A 21,194-nucleotide genomic window follows, 5' to 3' on the forward strand; every position below is an offset into this window, starting at 1 on the left:
GTTTGTTGAACCACTTGGCCTACATAAACGCACGCAAAGACATTTTACTAAACTTTTATTGTAAAAACACAGTTGCCCAGGTTTTATAAATAAGCCATACACGTAACATAGTTACGCTCATTCGATCTTCCAACACCAACGGTTTTAAAAACTGAAACAGGCTAAAAGAAAGACATTGGGTTTCTGATGACCAAGTTATATTTCACATGGAGCCTCCTTCCTCTGTCAGCCTCCAAACAAGATGCTGAAAGTACACAGCACTTGCAACACCCCCAGGAACTGACAGGGAGGCATTTGAGCCTTAAAAAGAGCTCTCACCCACTCCCCAGGCGTCGTCAGCCGCCTGTGTTTTCATGCTGTCTCCGTGTGCTGTGGGTGAGAAAGGAGGGGGCAGTTTGCATAGCAACCTCCTACACTCAGGCAGCTCAGCTGTTGTACCCTCCCAAAACAGCAGGGAAGGGCAAGCTGGGACTGCTTCCCTGTGGCTCACACCTCCACAGGCAGCCTGAAGGGAGACCCTTGGTGCTGTCAGGTCTGCACAGACATCTTAGAAGGGAGGAAGAATGTATAAGCAGATCCAGAGAGAGGAAAGACAGGTGCTGGTCAGAGCCATACTGCATGGTAGTGGAGAAAGCAGAGGAGAGAGGAAACTATGTGGAATAAGTGGGAGTTTAAAAAACCATAGGGCTAGATAGCACCTTTTTGCTTTTGCTTTCCCCTGCTAGCGCTGCCATGTAGTGTGTTGTGAGATTACCTATTCCTCATCTCTCCCCTGCTTCAGCTCAAACACCAAGGAAAGAGCCAGACAGATGAGAAATCCCACAAGCAAGGACAGGACAGTTTAGCAAGTTTATACACACACACACCCCAACTTTATGTATCCCACAGAACTGTTACGTCAGTATGAAAAAAAGAAATCTTGACATTTAAGTATTAAAAATAAAGCCCCACCTCCAGATCATACAAAACTTGTCAAGAGCAGGAAGAAATCTCTTGTATTCAGCAAGTCTGGGACCCGGCCAGGGGTCAGGAGCACTTCCAGACGCACACGGCCAGGCTGCCACCAAAGAACATGTACAGCAGGTTCTTCACCTCGTGAGTGATCTCAAAGCCAAAACCTTCCCCAATCACCACATGCCAGGAGGACCCAAATTTCTTGTCCATTGTCTCTTTGATCATCTTGGCAGCACTCTGGAGAATGTTAAGGAAGAGAACATAGGGTGAGATAAAGCAAGCAGGGAGGTTTTATGCAAATATCCCCATAGTCTTCTCCTCCCTTTAAGACTACTCAAGCCACGGGCAACAGGTATAGCAGCTGCACCACAGGAATTGGGAGCTCCCCAGAGGTACACACAAGGGTAGAACTGGTCTCAGCAGCCTCCAGCACAGCAGCTAGGAGCAATTAATGAACTGCATCACTTCTGCTGTTCACACAGTCTGAAGCAAGAGTTCTGCTTTAGATGCTGCTGGAGTTAGCTGGTTGCGGTGACCATGAGAGGAGATTCAGGTCACTAAGCTGCAGCTATTTTTACAGGAGTCCATTATTTTTCTCCAGGTAATTACCAAAACACTGAAAGTAGGCTGACTTTTAAAAGGCTCATTTCTCCCAGATCACACTCTGCTTGATCCAAAAAAAAAAAAAAGCAGAGGAAGATTTTGCAGTGACAGGCGGTGCCCTGCCCATAAAGCAAGGTATGTTTTCCCTTTATTGTTGGTCCTAAAGCCAAAAGGGAATACTTAACAGAATTTCATATACTCATCCCCAAAACAAGAGACTCCACACAGTTCTGAACCAAGCCCTCAGGACACAGGGCATTTTATGAACAGAGTGGAAGCATGTGTCAGGAAGGCAGGAAAAGCAAGGAGGTAAAGTTTGGGAGCCAGCACCACTACTAACGTCTACAAAGTGCTCTTACGGATCTTGCAGACCAAAGGAACTGAATCTGAGGTCCAGCCAAGCTCTTTGCCTCCTTCTACCCTAGCTCAGTGCAGAGAGAGAGTAATAGGATGTCAGGACCTGACTCTGCTCTGCCCTGCACTCTTACCCTGCTCCTGCAGGTGCCCTGAGCTGCAGTAACAGTGGGCTGCCTATTTTGGGAGGTGGACAGTACCTCATTGTTGGTGGCGTGCTTCTCACAGGCCGTGACACACAGCTCCATGGTCTCCACGCGCATCTCCTCCGGCATGTCCGAGTGCTGGCAAGAGCAAACAGACAAGGCAACTAAGCAGAAAAATAAGAGCTGGACACAAGACAACAGTAAGTCGGTCTTACTTCTTCACTGGCTCTTTTGGGGGCTTAGACATAGTAAATATGAAAATGGCTTATTGCATTATAAGTGAACCATTCCTCCAGCCAATGAGGAATTCTTCTTTACCTACACGAAAACTAGCACTGTGCAAGCACAGCTTAAAGGAGGAGATCAAGACATTTGCCAGTTTTTCTGCTGTAAGATAAAGGGAAAGCATGTTAATACTGTTTTAACCACAGTCCTTAATTATTGCTATATGAGTAAAAAGTTTAAATTACACAGCCTTTTCTGCTGCTGCTGCTATCTGTCTGGCTACCAAGATCTTTTGCTCCAGCTTCTCTAGGACAAAAAAGCAAGCTGCATCCAAAACACAGGAGAGGGCTCCAAAGGCAGCGTGCTCTCAATCTGTTTGATGGATCACTTGCCCCAGGCTTCCTCTGGTTGACATGGGGAACACCAGTGCTATTAGATTTCCCTGGGAGAGGTCAAGGACAGGGAGAAAGCAGCAGTGACAACCAAGATCCCTCCACAGGACCATCAGTATACATGTTCTCACAATAGCTACTCAGTGGGAGAAGAATAGTAAGAATGAAGGCAGATTTTCATATCTCTGACACCGGTAAATGTGTAATCCATCCCCCTCCTTACCCTAATCAGAGGAAAACTGTGAAGCCTTTTATAATCAGCCTCGTCCTTTTTTTCCTCCTCAGTTTCTTCCATGTTCCTTCCACAGAGAGTCCAGGAAGGGGAGGAGGGGCTGCCCGGAGTTCAGCAGAGTGCTACGGCACAGCCGGCTGAGAGGAACAGGGCTCTGTGCTCCTCTCTGACCGGCTTCAGCAGGAGGAGTCACTTCTTGGCTGAGAGGACACTGCTTCAACAAAAATAAACATGGGCAAGAGACATATGGCTTTCAATTAAAACAAAAGAAAAATGAAACTATTACGAGAATATCATGCTATCTCACTCACCATTTCCGCAACACCACCTTCACACCCCACTGAGAGCCTTAGCTCATAGACCACTAATGCAAACAAATTATTAAACCGTATCGTTTTCCATAAGTGAGGAGCACAGCACTTCCCAGAAGCACCAATGGAGCTTAAGGGAAGAGCTGAGCCAAGGTACAGCTTTCAACAGAGACAAGAGAACAATATATCAGCTGCTACCACTCTTGATTAATTCCAAAAGGATTTTCCCAGGATGCTATTATCTGCAAGAGTTTCAAACTGCACACGACAAGAGAAGGGTAGGAGTATTTTAGGCACAGAATCTGCGTACTTGTCTGGACGGAAATGTTTAACAGGAACATCTTGGTCTCGTTTGTGCACTTGCTCCTCAGATCCCCGAGCATTTGCCAGCTGGGGAGGGCCATATGGGAAAACTCTGGACGTGCCTCAGGGCCTCATTACCAACCTGCCTCTACTCGGGCAACGCAGAGGCACAGCACTGACTGAGAGATTCAGAGCATTTCACCGCGGTCTTCCCTCTGGTTCTTTCACCCACAACAAAGCATCTTCCTCTCCTACCCAGGGAGAGCAAGGGTGAGCCCATATTAAAAAGAAAACGAAACAAACACGGTGTCAGGCGACGCACCAGTCATTATGCCACGTACATGGAGCTGTTGGCTAAAGCACCAAGTCAGACACACCACCAACCCTCACATGGGGGGCCGCGGGACCCGCAGGTGTCCCAAACCACGACCTCCGCAGCACAGAACCCCCGCCTGGCTAGCACCACCCCCGGGAGCCAGTTCAATACCCAGCCCTAGCCCGGGGCGTGCCCGCAGCCACAGCCCGAGGGTGTGAGGCAGCGGAACGCGGCCCGAGCGGACGGCACACCCGAAGCGGCCCCGCCACGCCGGTCCGCCGCCCTCGGCCCCGCGGAGGAAGAGCTCGGCCAGCGGCGCTGAGCGGCCCCGCGGAGCTCCGGGCGCGGCCTCACCTGCGCGGCCGCCGCGGCCCAGCGCCGTTGCTAAGGAAGAGCCGCGCTTGTCATAGCAACGGGCGCGGGAAGTCCCGCCCACCTCGGCGTCCATTGGACGGAGCGCGCCGCTCGACGCGTCTGATTGGCTGCCTCCCTGCCGGCCGCCGCGCGGGGCCTTGGGGCGCTGGCGGCGGTGGGGTGGCCGCGGAGCGCCTGTGCTGTGCGGGCCCGGCCTCAGAGCCGCCCCGCCGCCCCCCAGCCTGATGTTTTCCTGACCTAAAACCCCTTAGGGGCCTGGTTCTACATATTTTTTCTTTTAAACAACAAGGATAAATATAAGAACAAGAAGCGATTTGGGGCAACTTTGGTTTTTTCTTTAATCACAGAATCATGTTAAAAAAGCCCTCTGAGATCGTGGAGTGCAGCCTCTGACCGAACACCACCTTGGCAGCCAGGCCATGGCACTGAGTGCCACGTCCAGTCTTCCCTTAAACGCCTCCAGGGACGGTGACTCCACCACCTCCCTGGGCAGCCCATCCCAATGCCCAGTCACACTTTTTGTGAAGAAATTCCTCCTAATGTCCAACCCGAACCTCCCCGGTGCAGCTTAAGGCTCTGTTCCCTTGTCCTGTCGGGTTGCTTGGGAGAAAGAAGCTGACCTCCACCTGGCCACAGCCTCCTTTCAGGGGACTGGAGAGTGATCAGGTCTCGCCTGAGCCTCCTCCTCACCAGGCTAAACAATCCCAGCTCCCTCAATTGCACAGGACTTGTGCTCCAGACCCTTCACTAGCTCCATTGCCCCTCTCTGGACATGCCCCAGCACCTCAGTGTCCTTCCTGAACTGGGGGCTCCAGAACTGGATACAGTTCTCATTTTGTGGGAGAGGCAACAGCTCACATTTGCACGTCAACGGGAGTGTAAAGAAGAAGAAAATGAGACTGAGGGGATGAATCATGAGTTTGCAAACAGCTCCTATAGCACCAGCCTCCATCCCCACTGAGAAAATCCCCTCCCGCCCTCCATAGCTTTGTGCTTGTAATGTATGTTTGTTTTGAGGTTCTTCTTGGCTCTGGGCTTGCTACAAAACCTCTGTTGTCTCCGCACCCTGCTAGCCAAATAAGCCTCTAAACCAGGGTTTAAACAGCTTTCAGGGAGGTCCAGGGTTGTATTCATCTTAAATTAACAGAGATGGAGATCAGCAAGCTCCAGGATAACGCCAAGGGAAAGACTTCTGTGCAAAGCCCCAGCTGCTGGTGTGCTGCCTGGGTTTCCATCAGTCGCCATCCTTGTGTTGCAGAGTGGCTCATGGGTCTATTTTTCACGTGGTCCTTCTGGCTGGCGTGTGTTTGAAACATTCTTGCTGCTCGCTGTCTGCCGAAAGAAGAATTTTCTTTCCAGCTGTTTGAGAAGGAAAAGAGTGGGGGAGGAACAATCTAGGCGCTCTCCTGTCCCTGCCAGCTCAGGAGTCCTCTTCCCTAGCATGAAGCTCTGCCCTGTGATTACAGGGAGAACACCTTGTTATCTCTTTAACAGGTTCAGCAGTGAATCCAACCTCCTGGCTGTCCTTTGCCTGACAGAGCAGTGCTGGAGGCAGGGAAGCTGCCTTTGGGTTTGGAAAGACAAAGCTGCAGTGATCATTCATCTTTTCCTTTTCTGTCACTGCTGGTGGTGACAAAAATGAGGCACTGCCTCCTGTGCCGCTCGTTCTCCTACCATTCCTGCCTCCTGGGCTAATTCCCTCTCCTTCCTCTTTTGGGCCTCTTGCAATGAGGCAGGCACAGAGCTAAAATTGTCAAGAGACAGATAAAAGCTGGGAGATCATCATTTTTTCTTTGCAGACAAGATAATTAGGAAGAGAATCTCTGCGAGGAAGAAGATCTTTCCATCATCATTACTTTATCTCCAGGCAGCTACTCTAATCTCTCCAGGGACACGGCACTTTCAAGCACTGTATTCTTGCTGTGTTTTTTTTAATGCTTTAATCCCTGTGTAATTCACCCACTTTTACTACCAAGCAGCGAGTGTGAGCTGGTGTGTTTGTGTTCATGTGCCTCTGTGCATGGGGCAGGGGGGAGCACACTTGTCTGAGTCTGGGTTCGATTAAACGTGTTTTGGTTCTGATCATTGTGACCCCAGGGAGCATTTCCCTCCGGGAATGCTGGGACTGCTTGTGAGGATTATTCATCAGTGGCTCCGAGGTGAGAATCTAAGGGAAAATGGCCAAAAAAAAACCTGCCCAAAGATAGGAAAAACAATGTTTTTGTGATTGTGGTGGGTGATACAGCGGGGCTGCAAGATAGAGATGCCTCATTAAGAAGGAGAGCGTTCTGCTGGCCTGCCTCCATCTACCGTGCCTTGACAAAATGTGAGCAGTTGGTTTCTGGACCCTCAAGTGCAGGGTTTCCAGAGGCTGCCTCTGTATAACTCAGCAAGCCAGTCAGAGCCCTGTTGAGCCAACAAAGGTTGTGTGTACTGGTCCTTTTGCTGCTGGCTCTGACAGCAGAGACAGCACGTCACCTGGTCTTTAGTTTCCAATTCCAAGTGATCAGGTGCCCTTCTTAGGTGAAAGCAAGTCCAGAGCAAGGGTCCAATTCACCCCTGTGGATCTGTAGGGAGCTGGAATTGTTGCTTTGCTCTGGCTGCTCATACCTTATTTGCCACTAATCAGAGGTAGAAACTCTTTCATCCCTTTGTTTTCAGCAGCCACAGTGAAATGCATTGAAACAAAGTGCAATTTGCCTCCTGATGTGAGGGCATGTTGTACTCCTTAGCTGAACACAGAAAAGTAACCAATGACTGCAAAATATACATATATGGAATAAATATATTGCCTCGTGCTTTCTTTTAGCCATCTTCATTGACCAGACAGCAGGCTGACTCTTCATCAGGTGGAGGACAGCTTTCTTTTCTTTCTCTCTTTTCTTACCTGCTTCTGGCCAGGTTTTGGGACTTCCCTGTTGTCCCTGTGGGCACAGGCTCTGCCATGCCCCATCTCCTCTTTATCTTTGTGATAAAGCAGGGAGGCTGGAGCTTGCTGTCTAGCCTGTCAGCCACAGCCCAGGGACTGGGCACCACTCACACCACCTTGGGTAGTAACAGAGGGCCAAGGCTGGGGACTTGGGTCACACCGAGGTCCACCCTGCAGCTGCCCGAGGATGGTGTGGATGCAGCTCTCTGGAGGCAGGAGGATCGCTCAGGATGCCCCGTGGGAATGCTGAAGCCACATTTTGCTGGGATCAGAACCCCCACCACGCTGAGCTGAGGGAAGGCAGAGATGAGGGAAGGCAGAGATGCTGGTGTGCAGGAATGGGTGGCAGCCAGAAGCAGCTCAGCCTCTGTGCCAGAGAACAGGGCAGCTTGCTTTGGGATAGCTGGATCCCCATCTCTGCTGGGAAACACACGTGATGCTGTAGCTACTACCTCTAGTAACGACAGCTACTGTTAGTAAGGTCTGTGCCGCAGCACTGGCAGCCGTGCGGGGGCTGTTCCTGTGCCAGATGCTCCGGAATCATGGCGCGTTCCCTGTGCAAGCACTACACAACTCTTAATGAGCCTTCCTGGCTCTGGGAAGGAGCACAGGAGGCTCCCAGCAGGACAGGGATGTGGAAGGAGGCAATTAGGCAGTGCCCCATTGCTAGGGCAGAGCAGGTAATGGGGGCTTTGGAAGCCATCTCCTGGGGACAACTATGGGCTGGCTTGACCTTGTTTGAGGGCACCAGGAGGCTGACACACTGCAGGGAGCCATGAAATGCAAACTTTGCTGAGGTTGCAGGTATTGAGGAGCACAAGAGATCCCCAAAGCCCACTCTGAGGTCAGGGGTCCCAGGATTGCCCATGTCCCTGGGAGGGCAGAGCCTGCGTGGCCAGTGGTGCCCTCTGGAAAGAGGGGTAGGGCCAGAGGGGTTCAGAAATGTCAGTGTTTTCTTTTCAAACACAATAGTTAATAGCCATCAGGCCTGAAGGTTTCCTGTTGCCATGTTTGACTTGGTCTTCTTCACTGCAGGACAAAACCTTTTGGGAGTATGGGGTGGGTGGTATTTGAGTCTGGCTAAGCCCTTGGTAGCAGAAAGCCCTGCAGTGGTGAGTCCTGCAGATTAGGAAAGGAAATGGCAGTCCCTTTCCTCTCCTCAAAGTGTGCTTACAGCCCCTTGGCAGGGAGATAGAAGAGAGCACGTGGGTGGCATCCATCACACCTGCCTGTCTCCCACACCATCTCCTCTTGTGCCAGCTCCTGCTGAACTGCCATAGCCCAGCAGTGCCCCTGCCCTGCACTGCCCACCTCTTGGGTGCCCTCCACCTTTTCCCCCCATCCTGGACATCCAGACACAACACAACCAACCAGCTGAAGCACCTACCACAACCACAAAACCTTCTGCTCTGCACCATTGTTAAAAATTTCCTTCTCTTTCCCCCCTCTCCCCCCCAAGGCTGACTTTGTTGTTCCTCATCTCTTCTGTGCACAACAGGTTGTTTTCCAGCCAGCTGCCCTTAGAGAGACGCGGGGCATCTCCTGAGTGCTCCTGGTTAATTTAGAAGCAAGCAATATGTGTAAGTCATTGTAATTACTCCTTGCAGCCAGCAACACTATTGATTTGTCATCTCCTCTACCTTTTAAGCCCTGTTGCAGGTTTGCAGCTCTTGCAAGGCTCGGCTTACCGAAAAGAAATGGTCTCATCTTGCTCTTCTCCTCCTCAGACAGGCAAGAAGCAGACATTGCTTCCTGCAGAGAGCCAGGGCAGGATGGAGATCAAATATTTATTTCTACTCTTCATTTGTGTCTCCCAGCCAGTTTCTAATCTCTCCATAATGCCTTTGTTTCCTGAACAGCCTTATGTATAGGAATTTGCTGGAAGCTTTTAAAAGGTTTAGGAAAATTCTATCAAGTTTTCCTGTGTGTCCCTAGGTCTGCCTAACTGGCTGTGAACCTCTGGGGGAGAGGAGCTCACCCTGCAGAAGCTGTGCCATCGGGCTCCCCCCATTCTCCTGTTCCAGAAGAGATAGATCCACATCCCAGGAGCATGGCTGGATGGGGATCATGCCAGCATCATTTGGCAGGGATGAGGAGGGCAGCACCAAAGGCCCTGATCAAGCATCTCCTGGCATCCCCTTTGTTTCTGCTTTTCTGGAGAGGATTTACACACAATTTCAACGTGGGCTAGGTTTCCGGGCTCCGGAGGAGATGGGTGTTATGCCAATAGCCTACATCAGCAGCCAGGCTGTTTCCATCCTTGTTCATCCTCTTATATTTCTCCTGCCTTGGCCAGAAGCCCCAGGAGCCCTCTCACAGTGCTTCTGCAGTTTTGATGGAAGGGGCTTCTGGACCAGTTTCCCCTCCATTTAACCTCTGAGTTTATGATCCCAGCACTGTTTTTTAATATTTCTCCCTCTAAAAATGTTGTCCTTCTTAATTATGCTGCTGTTACTTGGGCGCATGAGCAGATGTCACCTGTTGAACCCTCTCCTCTCAGTAACGGGGGTGTGAGCCTCCAGCTGAAGTACATACTTTTTCTTAAAAAAAAGCCCCCAACTTTGTGGAGATGTGCTGAAGGTGGGAGTGCCAGGCTTTCTTTTATGGCATTAAATAACCTCCAGAAGCAGAAGTGGGGGGGCTAGCTCTGACTCAGAGAGGAGATCCCACCAGCATGCCAGCAATGGGGAAAACTCAGTCCTCTGGCTTTGTGCTCTGTTTTCCCCAACTATTGATGAGGCTGTGCCTTTCCTAGGAGGAGCAGGACCCACTGAGGGGCAAAAGCACCATGCAGACCTGGTCACAAATTGTTCTACAATAGGAGCTCCAAGAGCCATGCCTGAACCATTGTGTGCCTAGCTAGATCAGAAACTCATTACTAGTACTTAATTAGATTTATACTCAATGTGAGTTCCTTGCTATCTCAGAGGCCACGATTTCTCACTCGCTTCTGCTTCCCTGTTGTCAGGATGAGGGTTCCTCCTCCCCCATCAGAGGTGTTTCCCCAGCCCTCATGCCCCACAACAGCAGCCTGTACCCCATACTGCTCTGCAGTGGAGTAGATCAGAGGTGGCCAGACTGTGACACCACCCCCCTGCCCCCCCCGGGGCAACAATACCAAACCCTTGTGATGATACTCCTGTAATGTCAGCGATGAGCCCGGCGAACTCCCTTCAGTGATGCAACCCTAAGCACCCTGGGGAAGGTCACCTCAGCTTGGGCTGGCCAGTCCCCTCCATCCCCCCAGCAACCTCGCGCTGCGCAGGAGGCTCGAACAGAAAACATCACGTTTATTGTTCACCATCAGCTTTACAAAAGAAATGTCCCAACACGGCTGCACGTCAGGGGCCCTTTTCACGAACGTGCATTAGAGAAAGCGCGCGAGCGAGCGAGGGAGAGGGGGCAGCTCCTCAGGGTGCACGAAGGTCACAGTGTTCCCACTTGGCACAAGGGCTGCTCCCCATCCCCACCATGTCCCCCACCAGTGGGCTGAGCCACCCCAGCATCTCAGCACTGGCAGAGACCCTGGGCGAGGGGATGCGGAGTGGCAGGGCTGTCCCTTCTGCCAGCTTTGCCTCCCCCAGGGGTGGGGGCAGCTGTCACCCAAAGTGGGACTTGGGGTAGGGGGGAACACTGGAAGCTGAACACTGCATTGAGCAACCATGAGAGCCCCGAAATAACCCTCCCACCCCACCCCCAGACACACACACGTGCACATACACACACTCACATATCGAGATGTTGGTGACCACGCAATGTGGAAACGGCGTATTCTCAGGCACTCCACAGGGAAAACACCAGCCCGCTCTCTCACCCTCCCACTTCCAAGGCCAGTGGCAGCCCTGTTCCTGGCAAGGAGCAGCAAAAGAAGGGGACCGGGGTGGAACCAAGGGCAGTAGCCCAATCCAGTACCAAAAGACTGGGGGATGGATGGCAGGGCTCCTCTGACCACCACCATCCTCTGTCTCTCTTTTTCTTGCTTTTGCTCCCTTGGCAGTGCTGCACTCTTTCCCCCTCGGCCAGCGCTGGGGGAGATGCTTTGCCCCTTTCCCCCCATTCCCTTGGTGGCTGACCCATGCCCCAGCCTGGAGGTGGTGGGGAGTGCTCCCTTCCCTCAGCCTCAGAAGCCTGGCTCCCCTCCAGCAGCCCTGCCCAAACAGGCAACAGAGGCAGGGAAAGGGATGCAGGGGGGTAAGTGCTGTCCCACTGACTCTCTGCCATTCTCCCTCAGCTTCCCTGGGGCCACATTTAAAAAACCAGGGCAGCAGGAGAAGGATGGGGCTGGAGGTGAGATCCTGGAATGCAGGCTCATAAACCCAGACAGTGAGGTTGCTAGAAATAAATAAGGAAAGGGGATGTGTTCAGGTGATGCCTGTACCCTGGCACCCCACTGAGGCTGGACTGCACTCAAAGTAGATGGCGTTCTCCTTCCCACTCCCTGTTAGGTCTGACAAGGTGAGGACCCTCACCGTACCAAGGACAGCTGCAGGTACAGCGAGGTCCACCCAAAACAGAAGTGGGGCGAGATGAGACTCAGGAGCCAGCCTGCCAGGAATGAGGACAAGCCACAGCACCAGCACAGGGACAACAGGGAGGCTTCCAGGGGCCCCTCTCCCTCCTGGGGCACCAGCACAGGGGCTCAAGCATTGCCCCAGCAAGGCTTACTGGTCTGTCTGGGAGGGGAGAAAGGGGCTCCCTGCTTTGGGGCTACCACCGGGCTCCTTGGTGCTGGGGAGAGGGCTGGGGGCCACTCATGCCTTCCTCCCTTCCTCGCAGGCAGCGAAGCCCGCCTTGCTGGCGCCTCCAAAGACCTCCACCGCCTGGTCATCCCACTGGATCACATTCCCTTGGAGGTGGGAGCTGCAGTTAGCCAAGCCCAGGATCTCTGCTGGTGCCAGCATGTGGTCCCACACGCCAAACTGTGCCAGCTCTCCCACGAAGGCCTGTGTGGCATCAAAGCGGCCCCCCAGGGTGTCCTGGGAAAGAGCAGGAGAGGTGATTGGACAGGGATGGAGAGAAGAGGAGGAACATGCATCCAGTGGGCAAACAGGGCAAGGGGGAAAGGGAGAGGTTTGGGGAGAAGCAGAGCAAGGTGCTTGATGGCAAGGAGGGGAGGGGATGGATGCATGGAAGAGATTCAAGAAGACAAAGCAGGGAGGCCAAAGGGATAGGGAGAGGGAAGAGAAGGCAGTGAGCACACATGGCCAGCCTGGAGGTCAGATGAACAGGCAGGAGAGCCAACGCCCTGCTGAGCACTCCTGCCCATGCTGCCCCCTGCCCTCACCCCATTTAGGGGCTTTTCCCCCCAGCCAGCTCCCACTAGAGTGATGCTAACTGGCAGCTCTGGAACATACCTGCTCCTGACCCAGGATGACGACACCCTGAGGCCTGATGGCGTGCCAGGAGGCCAGGTTCTCGCCGGCACCCCGCTGTTCACCATCCTGATACGCCGACCACTTGCCATCCCGGGTGGTCCATGCCACGCAGATGTGGTGCCAGGCCTTGTCCTTCAGACTCAGTGGCAGCTGGGCAACCTTTGAGAGAAGAGCAAGATCCCGGTGCTTGGTAGGACTGCTGGGGAACCCCAGGGTCTCCCCAGCCCCTCACAGAGCAAGCAGTGCACCCCCATGGTGGTGGCATCCCAAAATCTACAGACATCCAGATGTGCTGCTTCTCCCTCTCAAAACTCACCCCAAAGAGCCATCCTCCCCATCCTCCTGCCTCCCACCACAAGCTTAGGGCCCCTTCCTCCCAGCTCCCCCACACCAGTGACCCCGGGAATATAATTTCCTAGGGTGACTGAAGCAGGGAAGATGAGGGCAGGGTTTTCTCTCCTGCCCCTCCTGCAACTGGGCTGACCTTGTCATTGATGAGCAGCTCCAGGGGGTTGGAGCCCCACTCCAACAGCACGATCTCGTTGGCTTGGCTCTGGACAGAGTAGGAGAACGGGGTGCCAATTCCTGCCAGGGCCTTGGACTTCAGCCACATGCAGATGGTGAAGGCGTAGAGCTCCGGCAGGCTCTTCTTCATACGGGCGTACATGTAGTTGTTCTGCACTGGGATGGTCACCTTGAAGGCATCAGGAGGGCTGTAGCCCAGTGGTCCTACATAACAAGGGTGGGGAGGAGAGAGGAAGGTCAGCACCTGTAACGGGGATGAGGGTGACCCGTCCTGGGGCTCTCCTGGCGATGTACCTCGGGGTAGGAACCCCCCACCCCACCTCCATCCCCGCGGGGCAGGACTCACCGTGCTCCAGCTCCGTCACCCGGTTCTGGAGGGAGTTCAGCTCCTTCTCGATGTTGTGCTGCTGCTGGCTGCGGTCAGTGCTGGCGGCTTGGCGCTCCTTCTGCAGGGTCAGGATCTTGGAAAGGAGCTGCTCCTCCAGCTGCTCCATCTTGGTGTGGAGGGCATCACGGGCAAGTGCCGGGGCAGTGGGTGCTGAGCCATTGGTGCGGGCTGGCAGCTCCTGCTGCATTTGGTGGCAGACACGATGGAGGGAACAGGAGGGACAAAAGAGAAAATTCAGCACAGTGTCTCTATAAGAGTTTAAATAAGGACATGCCCAGCCTGCAGCACTACAGGTAGTGCTGGGATGACAGTCCCATATCCGCACTGGGGTCTTCTCCAAGAGCCTCCGGCTGACTTTGTACCTCCCCTCTCAGAGCCCCCATTGAGTTCATTACTGCGAAACGAAGCTTGGCTGCTCTTAATGACTTTCTGCTGCTTCAGAGGCAGAGCAAGGATGGGATGTTTGGGTCATCCCTTGGCTCTGCTCCTGCAGGCAGCCTCCCACGATGAGGAAATGATGCGGGAAGGACCTCAGAGCTCCCGGCCACTCCTGCTGCTCGTGAGGCTGCTTACCTATAGCCAGCACGTTAACATCACTAATGGGACTGTAATCCTCTTAGCCCAGCTCAGCCAGAGTGTGGGGGTGTGTGCACGTGTGCCAGGTAGCTCTCCATAAGCCAACCTCTCCCAGGCCAACAGGATGCCAGGGAGAAGTGGGACTTGTGCCAGGCTGTTGTGTCTCTGGTCCTCAAGGCACGAACCATCACCTGGGGACATCAAGCCTGTCTTGTCCCATCAGGGTTAACACTCAGACCAAAACTCTTCCCATGGCAAATCCAACACGGCAGCTGGTGAAGATGCTCCCAGCTGCTACTGCACACTGCAAAGACGCCAGATCCCACCTTACTGGGAGACCCCACCCCAGCTGGAAGAAAAGCAGTCTGGAAAGGAGAAGGTGACCCTTTGCCATTCTCCTGGGGTTTCCCTGTAAATAGGAACCCTCTTCTTTCCCCGTGTTCTTAGCACACTAGTGTCTCTGCCATGGGCTCTGAAAGATGACGACCACCTTCTCTGTTGGCAGACCTTCCCAGAGGTGCTGGAGCAGCCTTGGAGACTACTACTACTTCAGCCCTGGATATTCTCATGGCTTGTGCTGGCAGAACAGGGGGGATACCATCCCTGTTGATCTGAACAGCCTCCCTCCAGCCTCAGAGCTGGCCTGGAGGTGGTCAGCATGCTTATCTGTGATTGTAGCTTCCTGCTTTTTCTTCTTCCTTACATCCAGCTTCTCCAGGCTGGACAGGACCTGATAATCATGCACACAAAGCTGAAGGGGAGGGATGCCTGCCTATGTCACTCCTAATCTTTGCTATCCATCATAAACAACAGAGGGAGGGGAAGGCTGGAAGAAAGTCAGGTTTGGCTAGGCAGGATGCAACCTTGGCGGATGGGAACAGCAGGGAGAGGAAAAGCAAGAAGATGGCATTGGTGTGAGCACAAATGTACCCACTCTGGGCAGCAACATGCTCAGGCTACAAATAAAACGGAAGTTGTTATGCCCCAAGGTCTGCAAGAGCTGCCAGCAGGGTCTGCCAGGGCAAACCCACAGGTTCTGTGGGGAAAACCAACCTGGAAAAGCAAAACCCATCAAGAAAGGAGAGGTTGTGCTGGGGACATCTGCCAGCCCTGACCTAATGCCAGCTCTCGCTGCCAGCTTGCTCCGGCAGCACTGAGGACGCTCTGGCAGTGAGCAAAACCTCTCTGGGAAGGGAAAAAAGAGCATCCTACCTTTGGTTTTTGCAAAATGGAGGGATTAGACAATGGGAAAGGGGCTTTAGCTCTTTTGCCTTTTTTTTTTTTTTTTTTTTTTTTTGGAAGGGGTCTTGGGGATCCACTGGATGAAAGGCAGGGTAGAGATGGCAGGAGGGAAGGGAAGCGGAAAGGTTAATTCTCATCCCCCTGGCAGGGATAATTCCCACCTGAGGCTGCCTGCGTTTCTACCCAAGCTGAGCTGGCTGCATTGGCAGGAGGCAGCACAGGTGGGATGATGTTGCCTTTGCCTCTGTGGCCACATCCCGTGTGCTCCAAGAGCTTTTCTCATCCTTTCAGGCCGCCTGGCTACCGCGGAGGCTGGCACGCTCCTGTCTGCCGCACGCTTTGATTGCTCGAGCTGCGGGTTTGGAGCCTACGTCCCTGCTTTCATGCACGGCTCCATCTGTTAATGACGAAAAAAGAAAAGGCTGGGAAATTTTGTCACTCTCACTAGCCCCTGATAGCCTGCCCTACATTAGTCAGTAGTGACTGAGTACTTTTTTTTTACCCCTCTCTTCCTCCTGCTTTTCTCCCTGCTGCTATTTTCTTCCCTCTGTAACTTTTCTCCCTATGGCTTTTTCATTTCTCTGACTTCAGAGCGTCTCTTCCTGATGCTTCCCTCTGTGCACACACACAGTGTCTTTCCCCTTTCATTCAATTTCTTCCCCCTTCCTGAGTTTTTGTCCATCCAGCCCTTTCTCCAGCTCTTGCTGGTCCTTCCAAGTTGGCAGCCAGGGCACCAATAGCCAGAGCCACATGGTCAATTGAATCATTGCTGACCTCATGTTCCTTCTGGAAAGGGGTTGTAGCCAGTACAATCATCTGGCAGAGCTTCAGGGCCATCCCAGCAAACACCATCCATATCCCTGCAGCCAGACAATGACTGAAGTCCCCATTTTACCCCATGCAGCCAAGTTGTGCTGGATGCTAGGCTGGGCTGCATCCCCAAGCCATGATCCCCATCTCTGAGCTGCTGCTCGAGCATCTTTCTTACAAGGTAAATCATTTGCAAAACTATTAATGGTTGATGTGCAGCTGTTATTTACTGGTGACCTTTGGGGAGGGGAGGGGGGGAAGCGCCTTCTCCCTGGCTGTTCGGCAGGCACCCGGCTTTCCATCTGCTGCCGCACAGGCAGCAGGGGAGTGGGCAGCGGGTGTGGGGGAGGCTTGTTCCACGCTTTTTGGCCACCAGAACCAGCAAAAGAGATTGAAAGATGCCAGGTAATATTAATCACGTTGAATGTCAGCGGCTGGCAGGGGGTGGGGAGGGGGAGGTGGGGGCAGGGGGCTGCGGCAGCCATGCCAGAGTGTGCCACTGGGGCTGGAGCCCTCAGTCAGCAAATGCACTTTGATTTACATAAGGAGATCAGAGCCTCATTTACTAATGCACTGGCATTAAAATCTGGTAAAATCTGGTAAAATCTGGGCGCTGCTGCTCCCCCTCAGCCACCAGCACACCTTGGCTGCTGGGGCAGGGCAGGCAGGAGCACAGAACATGACCTGCAGGATGCAGCCCCGGCACATCCCAGGGATCGTGATGCTCAGCTGGGTGCGTGCACACAGCAGACCCATTCTGTTCCTTGACCCATGAATCCTTCCAGCCTGCACAAAACTCCTCAGTGGCTGCCACCCTGGGATGCTCACTGCTGCAGGACAGCACACCTGCTGCACCGAGGTTTCTTGGACGCTGCCACCTCTTTTAACCCAGGCAGGACCTTGGGGATCATTAAACTCCAGCAGGGACTGGAGTAGAAGACAAACAGGGATGCATCAGCTTTTCCCCCTTCCTCACAAGGGAAGAGCTCACTGTTGATCCTGTCCCCCTAAAACCTCACTCAGGGGGGCCTGGGACTGTCACAATTTGGGTATTTACATCCCCACACTGCTGGAGATGCAGACAGGAGGGAAGCAGCTAGGTCACTACCACTCCCATTCCCTTACCCGAGGGTTCCCTGCCAGCAGCCAGGTCACCAGCCACAATGGCACAGCCACGTACCAGCTGAGGAGCAAGCAGGCTGTTGCAATTCCACCAGGTCCCCCCAGCCCATCAGGCTGTCCCCTCTCCTGCTCTGCTCTCCTGCAAGGGATGATGGGGAGAAGGGGGGCATCTGCATCTCAGCACAGCCCAGACAGCCAAGGTGATTCTCTCCCTGCTCCCTTTCCATTTGCAGCAATAACCAGAAGCGTGGAAAAGGAGCACCTGGGTCTCTCGGCTCTGTGTTCCAAGATGCACCTGAGTGTACAGACATGAGCACGTGCTGAGAGAAAGGGGGGGGGACCCTCAAAACCAGGATGAAAAAGCCTAACTAGGCTGCTGTGCATGAGGAAAGGATGATCAGTGCCTCGGGTGGCATTAGGAAGAGGTGAGGGAAGATGTGGGAATGCTATGCTGATGCTAGCCCAGCCCCACAGAAATGACAGGGGACAAAGAGCGAGACCGTGGGGGCCCTCCCTGCATCCTCCCCTGGGAAATCCTTCTGCCATGCTGACAAAATTAAGAAACAAATGCCTTAATAGGTTTTTCAGTACACGAATAAATCTTGTTATGCCTTACAGACGGGGCTGAGAGTGCCCAGATTAGATCAGCAATCTTCCACCAGCCCCCTCCCCGCAGTCCCTGCTCTGAAGCATCCAGCTGTAATCCCTGCTGGCAAACCTGCCTGGAGACTCCCTGGGATGCAGCCTTCCCAGTGCAGCTCATGGCATTTTGTGTCAACTCTCTTCTGAGACTAAGCCACCACAGACTTGGCAGCATTTCCTCTCCTTCCCAGTGGATTTTTCAGAGTCTCCAGCACATGGGGGCCACCCCGGGACTGTCCCCATCCAGGTCACCTTTTGGGATGATCATTGCCACCATCCAGGATAGCTGTGGAGGTTGAGAGTGCCTCCTATGTCATGGGGTACCCCAGGAAGGCTCCCAGGGCTGACAGGTAGAGCCATGTGGGACAGAAGAGTGCAGGTACCCCACCATGAAGTTTTAGGTGCCTGCTCCTGGGGTGGGGTGCGAGGCAATTCGGAGAGGGAGGCCACAGGCAACCATCACTGGATGGCTGAGGTGTGACCAGGAGGCTCAGCTGGCCGGGCTGCAGCCATCACAGGGGTGTGGTGCACACGGGTGACACTTTTCACCAGGCAGGAGCAAGCCCACCGGCAACACAGTGCCCTATTTCCTCACCTGGCAGGGCTCACTGAGGCTGCTGTGTCTCCCCTGCAGAGTATAATTGGGACCCTCAGGCCCCTGGCAACACAAAGCTGAACATGTTTTGTCACGTGTCACTTGGCTTCCTCATCAGTGTGTGCAGGAGCCTCTTCCCAGCATCACTTCAGGCTCCCCAGACGCGTGTGAGGGCCTGCTCCAGCCCTTGTGAGCTTCACCCTCCTCCTCCACCCCAAACCTCCCACCATCATCAGAGACCCCAGGAGAGGGCCCAGGGCAGCTCATGGGTGGTGCTGCCCCTCGGAGAAGGGGGAGAGCATGGCTCTATGGCCTGATGCTCCGCAAGATCTAAACTGATATGCTGGGCACCATCCCACTGTGCATCACCTGGTATACGTGTGCAGGGACTTATTTCCCCGCTTTATTTCTGGGTGAGCATACCTGCTGCGTTTTTCCACTGATGGAAAATCATTTGTTTGGAGCTGCAGGGGGTTTTCTGGGGGGAGGGGATCTGTCCCTCCCTTTGGCTGCATTTGGCTCTGGGCAACGTGTCAGACAGGCTGCACATCCCACCCTGGCAGCTCACAGGTGCTTCCTCTGCTCTTCCACCTCTTTTCCTTCTTGTGTGCATGTGTTTATTCGCCTTTCTCTGTTTCTATTCCTGTTCATATCTCCATCCATTACAATAACCCTCTCTCCCAGTCTCATTTCTCAGCCTGTGACCTCAGTGGCTCTGAATTTCCCATGTGTTGCCTGCTGCTGCTGTGCCCACGTGGCTGCAGGGAGGGGGGCAGAAGGGCAAAGCTGAGGAGAGGGACCCCTTGGGGTGCTGCATGACCTCCCTCCTAGCTCCACACTCCAGGGAAGAGTGGAGAGGGCAACAGGGAACTGAACAGGAAGATGAGAACGTTGAGGACTTGCAGGAGGCTCCTTGCAGGTGGCTCTGACACCTGACAGACCTCAGGGAACAATCCCTGCCTGGAGCAATTCCCACAGGGAGAACAGACAACTCTCCTCTTGCAGCTCTTACGTGCCAAAACCATTGCCACAGCCATATCCTGCAAAGTCTGCCAAGGGCCATGGGACTGCTGAGCCCGTATCAGCCCAAATAAATCAACACTCATCTGCACTCTGTGATGTGCCCCATGACAGGCATCACGGGACAGCCTTTGGTGCCACTGGCTTGTGGCTGAGCCAGGGCTGAGCCTGCCCAGCACACGCTGTGCATCTGCTGCAGAGTGGGGACCAGGGGTCTGCATCCCAAGTGCCAACAGCCCAGTGCCACAGGAATGGGCACAGCTAATGACTCCAGCTGTGCCCCTCTCTCTCCAGCTCCTGTGGACCATGTGGGAAAAGGGTGCCAGGCTCACTTCACTGCACTTCACTTCGTGAGACATCCCATTCATAGCCATGGAGGCATCAGATGGGATTTACCTTTTTGCCAAAGGGCAGCATCTGGCCCTGAGCTGCCAACCTGCTCTGGAGGAGTCCTGGGCAGGTGCTATGGGGCAAGCAAGGTACCCTGCCTGGGTGCAGACTGGGGGGAAAGTGGGGCAGCCCTGGTGCTTTGGGACTACCCTGCATGGAGGGAAGAGAGGGGGGCTCAAGAGGAGGGCTCCCTTGCCCCTGGGCAGAGATCTCAGGAAAGAGCAAGGCAAGGACAACCTTCCTGAAGCCTCATGAGGGGGACGAGCTGGTTCGGGGTGCATGTGGCTGCAGGCCTGGGGAATGGCACGTGTGGGAGCATCACCCCAGGAGCAACATCCCCCGGGAGCATCCCTCACAGACCCCCCAGGAGCATCTTTCCCTGGAAGCACCATCCCCTGCGAGAATCCCTCCCAGATCCCCAGGAGCATCCCTCGCACCTCTATCCGGTCGATTCGGTCCTGGAGGGTGCGGACAGCCTCCTCCAGCTCCCGCACGGCGGGCGGCTCGTCGGGGGGATGGCCCATGGTGCCGGGGTGCGGGGCGGCGCGGAGCCCGGCGGCGGCGGGGGGCGCGGCGGCGGGGGGGCTCCGCAGGCCGCCCTCGCAGCGGCTGAGCTTGCCGGTGAGCTCCCGGATGGTCTCCTGGTCCATGCGGATCCGCTCCTTCTGCTCCAGCGCCGTGCGGCGCAGCTGGGCCGCCGCGCTCCGCAGCGCCAGCAGCTCCTCGGGGCCGGCGGCGCTGCCGGCGGCGCTGCCGGTGCCGGTGGCCGGGCACTCGGTGCTCAGCGGCGTGCAGACGAAGCGGCTGAAGAGCGGCGGCCCCCCCGGCAGGCGCGGCCCGGCGCTGGCCAGAGCCTCGGCGGGGCCGTGCAGCGCTCCCAGCCCCTTGTCGGCGGCGGGCAGGAGGGCGGCGGCGGCCGAGTCATTGTCGGCGGCGGCGGCGGGCGCGGCGGTGCCGGCCGGGTGGACGCTGGCGATGATGCAGATGATGGCCCCCAGGAAAGCCAGCATGCCCGCCGCCAGCAGCACCGCCAGAAACTTCAGGGTGGCAGCGGCGTGGGGGGCCCGAGCCCGCGGACGGCGAGAAAAAAAAGCGGGCGGGGATGGAGAGGGGGACGGGCGGTCGGAGGGATGGACGGGCAGCCCGGAGGGAGCTGGCGGGGAAGGACGGTACCGGCAGCAGCACCGGCGCCGGGGCCCCGCCGCGCCGCGCCGCGCTTATATGTGCCGGGCGGCGCCGCCCGCACCGCACCGCACCGCCCCCGCCACCGCCCCCGCCCCGGCCGTGCCCCCGGCCGTGCCCCTCTCAGTGACCCCCCCTTCCCGCTGAGCACCCTCCTCGGGCTGCAAGAGTGACGGTCCGAGCGGTG

General features: G+C 54.9%; 2 protein-coding genes across 7 annotated transcripts; both read right to left on the minus strand.

The window, feature by feature from the left end:
• Window positions 1–38: 38 nt before the first annotated feature.
• On the minus strand, window positions 39–4,266 carry DNAL4 (dynein axonemal light chain 4). 6 transcript variants are annotated; one of them, XM_032107147.1, is made up of 4 exons: window positions 4,191–4,266; window positions 2,898–3,117; window positions 2,112–2,195; window positions 39–1,191 (listed from the first exon to the last, which is right to left on the minus strand). In XM_032107147.1, exons 2-4 carry the CDS (start codon window positions 2,967–2,969, stop codon window positions 1,027–1,029), a joined length of 321 nt encoding a protein of 106 aa, XP_031963038.1. In that variant the 5' UTR covers window positions 2,970–3,117; window positions 4,191–4,266; the 3' UTR covers window positions 39–1,026. The 6 variants fall into 6 exon arrangements, with proteins under 6 accessions (XP_031963038.1, XP_031963039.1, XP_031963037.1 ...); XM_032107148.1 differs by having other exon boundaries at window positions 2,898–3,120; window positions 4,191–4,228; XM_032107146.1 differs by lacking the exon at window positions 4,191–4,266 and adding an exon at window positions 3,663–3,830.
• A 6,144-nt stretch (window positions 4,267–10,410) lies between these two features.
• NPTXR (neuronal pentraxin receptor) lies at window positions 10,411–21,040 on the minus strand. Its single transcript, XM_032107927.1, has 5 exons — window positions 20,263–21,040; window positions 13,387–13,609; window positions 13,000–13,244; window positions 12,495–12,674; window positions 10,411–12,116 (listed from the first exon to the last, which is right to left on the minus strand). The coding sequence occupies exons 1-5, from the start codon at window positions 20,833–20,835 to the stop codon at window positions 11,892–11,894; spliced, it is 1,446 nt and encodes a 481-aa protein (XP_031963818.1). The 5' UTR covers window positions 20,836–21,040; the 3' UTR covers window positions 10,411–11,891.
• Window positions 21,041–21,194: the final 154 nt, after the last annotated feature.

Source organism: Corvus moneduloides, chromosome 4 (genome assembly GCF_009650955.1).
Source record: "Corvus moneduloides isolate bCorMon1 chromosome 4, bCorMon1.pri, whole genome shotgun sequence".
Lineage (NCBI taxonomy): Eukaryota > Metazoa > Chordata > Aves > Passeriformes > Corvidae > Corvus > Corvus moneduloides.